Source organism: Spea bombifrons, chromosome 8 (assembly GCF_027358695.1).
Source record: "Spea bombifrons isolate aSpeBom1 chromosome 8, aSpeBom1.2.pri, whole genome shotgun sequence".
Taxonomy (NCBI): Eukaryota; Metazoa; Chordata; class Amphibia; order Anura; family Pelobatidae; genus Spea; species Spea bombifrons.
Window position 1 is genome coordinate 30,507,565 of NC_071094.1, and position 5,773 is coordinate 30,513,337.

Below are 5,773 nucleotides of genomic sequence, written 5' to 3' on the forward strand. Positions count from 1 at the left end.
ATAGTTTATTCCTAGGCAATATGAGTCAGGGTGTTTGTTTAGTAGATCTAGGCCAAGATAAAAGCTATAAAACAGTTAACATGCAGGGTTTTGTAAAACGAAAATATAAAGGTTCTCAGTCGTGTGTGTGTGTAGGTTTCCTTATGGCGTATGAAATGGACACACTGTAGGCGTAAATAAAGACTTTTCCATGACAAAGCTTTACCTGGAGTTAAAGTTTCTTTAATATGTCATATTTAAACTATGAAAAGAATCACATGTATACTGAAACAATTCCATAAAGTCTGAAAAACCGGACCAATGACATCTGTAGAATGAGCCACAAAAGAGATTGTTGATAAAATGCAACTTTCAAGCGATTGTTTTCTGCGAAGAAATTATGGCAAAACTTACCAATTCAGTTTTATTTTTAGACATGACAAAATGGTTTCTTATTTTAAATAGACTAGGAGTCTCATTCCATTAATACACTTTAATGGGAAAAGTGTAAGGCACAGTAACCATTTATTCAAAGTTATTGGGCATTTCACAACTGTAAAAACTAACTGCGGGGGAATCAACCAAGTTTAAATCCAGCAACTACCAATGCCATACAGGCATAACACACTTTATACAACAGACCCAGAAAGCAGCAACATCGGTACAATAAGACGATTCCACTGTTAAATGAACTCAGAACTTTGCCAATAACAGTCTTAAAAATGTAATACTGTTTTATTTTGCTTCAAAAAAAACATTTCTAAACAGAAAAAAAACAAAAAAAAAAACCTAAAGTACAGAATGTTTCTGAATCCCCAAATCCTGTACTCTTCCTCCACTTTATTCAGAGAAGACGTGCCTACATTCTTAGTTTAAAAACTACTGCACTGAACTATTAAAAAACAAAAAGAAAACAAAAAATCCATACATTTCTCATGCCAGCTGAACCCCTTCCAACATCTAATGGCAGAGTGCTAATTCACTATATACAGAAAAGACAACTTTAAGCTAAATGGACGCCCAACGTAGTGTAAATCGATCTCTGTGTGCATGCTTTGGGCCAAAAGGCGAACCCCAAAAGATGGCGTTAATAATCCAGGGACGTTTTAGAACCCCGAGGTACCAACAGCTTCAAAAAAAACGAGAAAATAAAAATGCACCATAGGTATTTGTCTAGTTTACAGATTAGATATGTACAGTTTATTACCCAGGATTTTCTAATCAAGAACCATTTCGTAATACCTTAAATTAAAAAAAAAAAAAAAGTAAGAAAGAAAATGCTCGAAACATTTTTAAATGCTTTGTTTACATCAACAGCAAAGTGCACAGAGTGAGGAGAACACTAGAGCGCTTTTTCATTTTTAAAAATGTTTGGAAATATGTACAACTTTGATACAGTTTCAGATGCTCTGTTTACCACACTGCTACTTAATGTAAACCAGTTACAACGCCAAGAGCCTCTCTTTTTTTTTTGAAACTATGATATCAGAACCCAATTTTGCAATTAAACCTAATGAGGGAAGTTGACCATCATGAAAGATGGCAGACGGTGGTTCCCCTACTCTATGGTATTCACATGGAGAAAATATACATTTCTATTCGTCATCATCATCCTCATCTTCCTCCTCTTCATCATCTTCATCGTCGTCGTCATCATCTTCTTCTACCTTTTTCCGAGCAACTTTAGGAGCTGCTTTTGGGCAGTCAACCTTTCCTTTGGATTTGTAGTCGGCAACATCCTTGTTAGGGTCGGGGAAAAAAAATAAATTATAAGAATATGGTCTCAAATCGCTCAGCCACAGGAAGGTTGTACTTTATAAGATACTTGGGGGTCAAGGGAGGCAATAATAAGTTACCTTTTCATATTTTTCCTTCAGTTTCGCTGCCTTGTTGTTGTAGGGTTGTTTCTCACCATCGCTCAAATTATTCCACATTTCCCCCAGTTTCTTTGCTACATCACCAATGGAAATGCCAGGATTTGTGGATTTGATTTTAGGACGGAATTCAGAGCAAAATAGAAAGAAGCCAGATCTACAAGAACATAAAACAAGACCAGCTCAGTTATGGAATCCCAATACACATTAAAAGAAATGGGTAAGGCAGAGGGTTGGGTTGTGCAGTACTCACGGTGGCCTCTTGGGAGCGTTGGGGTCCTTCTTCTTCTTGCCTCCCTTGACTGGTCCATAATCTTTCATTTCTCGGTCATATCTCACTTTGTCTGCTTTTGCCAGATCATCAAACTTGGACTTCTCTTTGACTGACATTATCTAATGAAGACCAGGAAATAAGTTAACCAAAATAGAAACCTAGTCAAACAAACAAACAAAAAGAAAAAAAAACAAACCAAGAAAATTGGTGAGGAAGAAATTACCTTCCATCTCTCAGAACATTTCTTGGAGAACTCAGCAAAGTTGACTGGGATTTCAGGGTTCTTCTTTTTGTGCTCCTCCCGACATGTCTGCACAAAATAGGCATAGGCAGACATCTTGCCTTTTGGCTTCTTCGGGTCACCTTTAGCCATATTGATTCTAGAAAATAATTTAAAAAAATATATATGATGTAACATCAGGTTAAAAAGGGGAGATTAATATGGCCTCAGAAGAGAAACAACAAAAAAAAAAAAATAAATACACACACACACACACACACACACACCACACACATTTGGTCCAGTGTCAAGTTTAGCCTATGTCCTGAAACAAATGGCCCTTCAAACTAAACAGCTGTACCCAGAACTATGGTAAAAAGTCAGATAAACTAGTTTCAAGCACACCACAAAAAAAAAAAAAAAATTAAAAAAAAAAAAAATTTGATAAAAAATGTTTACATATGTTTTTATTATATAAATGCTTCGATTCTTTAAATATTGTGGTAATAAAAAAAAAAGGGGGTTCCCCTCATGTGCCCCGCCATCTTCCCCCACACTCCACACCCAAGGTCATGATTAGTATAAATAAATTAAAATAAATAAACTAGAGCGGTGTAAAATGTGCCCCGAGTGCGCCCCGGTGCCGGGCTGCGGGCGGGCAGAAGGGCCGGTGGAGCGAGACACAGCCCCAGTCACTGCATAGGGCTGCACCGGGAGAGAAAGACGACAGGTCACCAAGACACCAATAATTCATCTTCCATTTTGTGAAATGCTTCCTCATGAAAGAAAGTCCCCCTAAAATGTAGCCCTCTAGAGCCCTAGTGGGGTATTTTAATGTGGGGAGAAGCGATAAGGGGTGATTCGGTATTATTTGCCGGTCCCGTACGGCTACTGTGCCAGTATATAGCCTTGCTATGGAGTATATAGAGAAGCCTGGCTGTTCTTTGCAATGGGTTCTCCATTCACTAAAATGGCTTCTCTCTCTATGCATAGGCAGCAGCGAAAGGGCTATACACACACACTGCACTGCCTCCGCCCGCAAACAGACTCGGTTATCTCCGCTCGCAAACACGGGATCACCTCACAAATGGCACGGTTGAGAAGGGCTGACTCTCCTCTATCCGAATCTGGGGGTTTTATACCCGCGGGGTACACGGGAGAGGCGAGGGAGCGGGTTTAGTCGGGTGCCCCCTTCCCACCTCGCTGAGGCTTAGCGCAATCCCATGTATAACAAAAGAGCCGTGTTCAGCCATTACAGGAATAGAGGCGGCGGAGGAGGACGGGGGGGAGGGGGTTTAAAAAGTACAAAAACGCCAATACCGGGGAGAAAACAAGCCCCAAACCGGCACGACTGGAGAGAGCTGGGGTAGGGCAAGTCGCCGGGGTAGTTTTGGGGCAGCTGGAATAATGCCACGGGGAAAGGGGACAGGTTAAAGAGCGAGGGAGCCGAGTTCTCCGCTGTCTCCAGCAGTCATGTTATTGAAGGGAGTCACAGGGCAAAGCTGCAGAGAGAGGGGGTAAAGCCTATCGTGAGGGGCATCGGTGTGCCAGCAAAGGGCAGAAACGGGGCAATTAGAGGGGCTTTGGTGGGGATAGAAGGGTGACCTCTCCCCCCTCCTCCCTCCCACCGTCGTCTTCCTCTCAAGACAGGGAAACAACAAGGCAGAGGATGACAGGGACAGCCATGTTAATGCAGAGACATTGCAATGCAGCCACCCAGCACCCAGCCAGGGGTGCCAGCTAGCACCCAACAATGGGTGCCAATGGGACGCCGCTCAATTTAACCCCAAACGGCCAAAATACAATTAGAAACACATTAACAGAAGATGCATTCACCACAATTTCCAACAAAAGCATCGCAAATACAATAGCCAAGAAATAAAAAGATTAAAGGGCACAAAAAAGAAGAGATCCCTGGCATGGGGGTTGGTAGGTCTTTGTTTTGCCACCGCATTGCCAGCACCCTTGGCAGGGCAAAGGTTAATTTTTAACACATTTCCCCATCCATATATACAATATTTAAACGGGAAATAAAAATATATAATCATAACAAAAAATACACACACAATATAACAAGTGACGATACGGTAAAAATAATCATAGATAATTAAGGCAAGACAGAAAACGGCAAGAAGAGGGTTAAAAGTTAGGAAAAGGAGGAAGGTGACCCAGAAGGTGCGGCGGCGGAGGTGATGGAGGGGGAAGGTGTGATGTTAGGCAGGTGAGAAGGCACGGAAAGTTTGGGGCGCAGGAGAGCCACAGAGAGGATGCTGGACCTACCTGTATTGTTCGCTAGTGTGGAGCCCTGCGCACGCCGCTCACAACTAAGCCTGGCTCGCAACCTCGCGCTAGCTTACTACGAGAGCGACTCTGATTGGCTGGAACACACTCCCGTTTAAAACAACCTCCCAGCCCGGTCATTGGGTATGGGTCTCATGAATATTAATCGCGCTTTTTGCTTGTGATTGGTACAGTAAGCAGAAACGTCATTCATTCAAAAAGAACACCCGCCTGGGGGAAATGAAAGAAGTTGTAGAGTCAAAACAACGCATCAACATACAATGGGTATATAGAAATGCATGCATATAGCTCTTCGGTAGGAGCTATATACGGTACATATATATATATATATATATATATATATATATATATACATATATATATATATATATATATATATACATATATATATATATATATATATATATATATATATATATATATATATATATATATACAAAGCCTTCGTGAATTACTCAGTTGTGTATACATAGCACTATATTTATTTATCATTCTACAGCGTGCCTGTTTGTTTTTAGTGTTTTGTCAGGCTGGAGTGCATTTAGATTTTTGGACAATAGTGGATCTGGGCTATTGTTATTAATATTATATTTTATTTATATAGCGCCAACAGTTTACACAGCACTTCTCGCAGTACATACATTCAAAACTATAACTGACAGACAGACCAACTGAGACATGAGGTAAAGAATGCCAATGGTGTTCATGTGGGTAACAACTCATCTACAATCAGGTACAATTTGTCCCATCTTTGCGTTTAAAACAAAAACTGTCCCTTAGTGCCCGTGACCAATAACCTTTGATCAAGTCCTCTTGACCCAAAAAATGAATGTGCACTGAATATGGCTTGTTTCTGCTGCATTGTGAGCTACTCACAACCGTGACCATGATGGGTGCTCACTATGAAAACAAATTAGACTAAGAATACCTCAAGACTTTAAAAGCTAAAATGTTCTTTGATAATCCTCTCATCCGAGTCTCCCACTTAGTGTCAAGCCATATGGCAAGTTCATGTCTGTACATAGGTAGATAGATTTCATATTACTGTATGCTCCTGATCAAAAGAAAAACGGATATTTTTTATTGGACTCTGGTCTTTATGAGAGTTCACCGACGTCAGTGACA

At 40.6% G+C, this 5,773-nt stretch overlaps 1 protein-coding gene across 1 annotated transcript; it reads right to left on the reverse strand.

The window, feature by feature from the left end:
- Nucleotides 1-200: 200 nt before the first annotated feature.
- On the reverse strand, nucleotides 201-4,736 carry HMGB3 (high mobility group box 3). Its single transcript, XM_053472446.1, has 5 exons — nucleotides 4,628-4,736; nucleotides 2,351-2,507; nucleotides 2,107-2,246; nucleotides 1,836-2,010; nucleotides 201-1,718 (listed from the first exon to the last, which is right to left on the reverse strand). Exons 2-5 carry the CDS (start codon nucleotides 2,498-2,500, stop codon nucleotides 1,575-1,577), a joined length of 609 nt encoding a protein of 202 aa, XP_053328421.1. The 5' UTR covers nucleotides 2,501-2,507; nucleotides 4,628-4,736; the 3' UTR covers nucleotides 201-1,574.
- Between the last annotated feature and the right edge of the window lie 1,037 nt (nucleotides 4,737-5,773).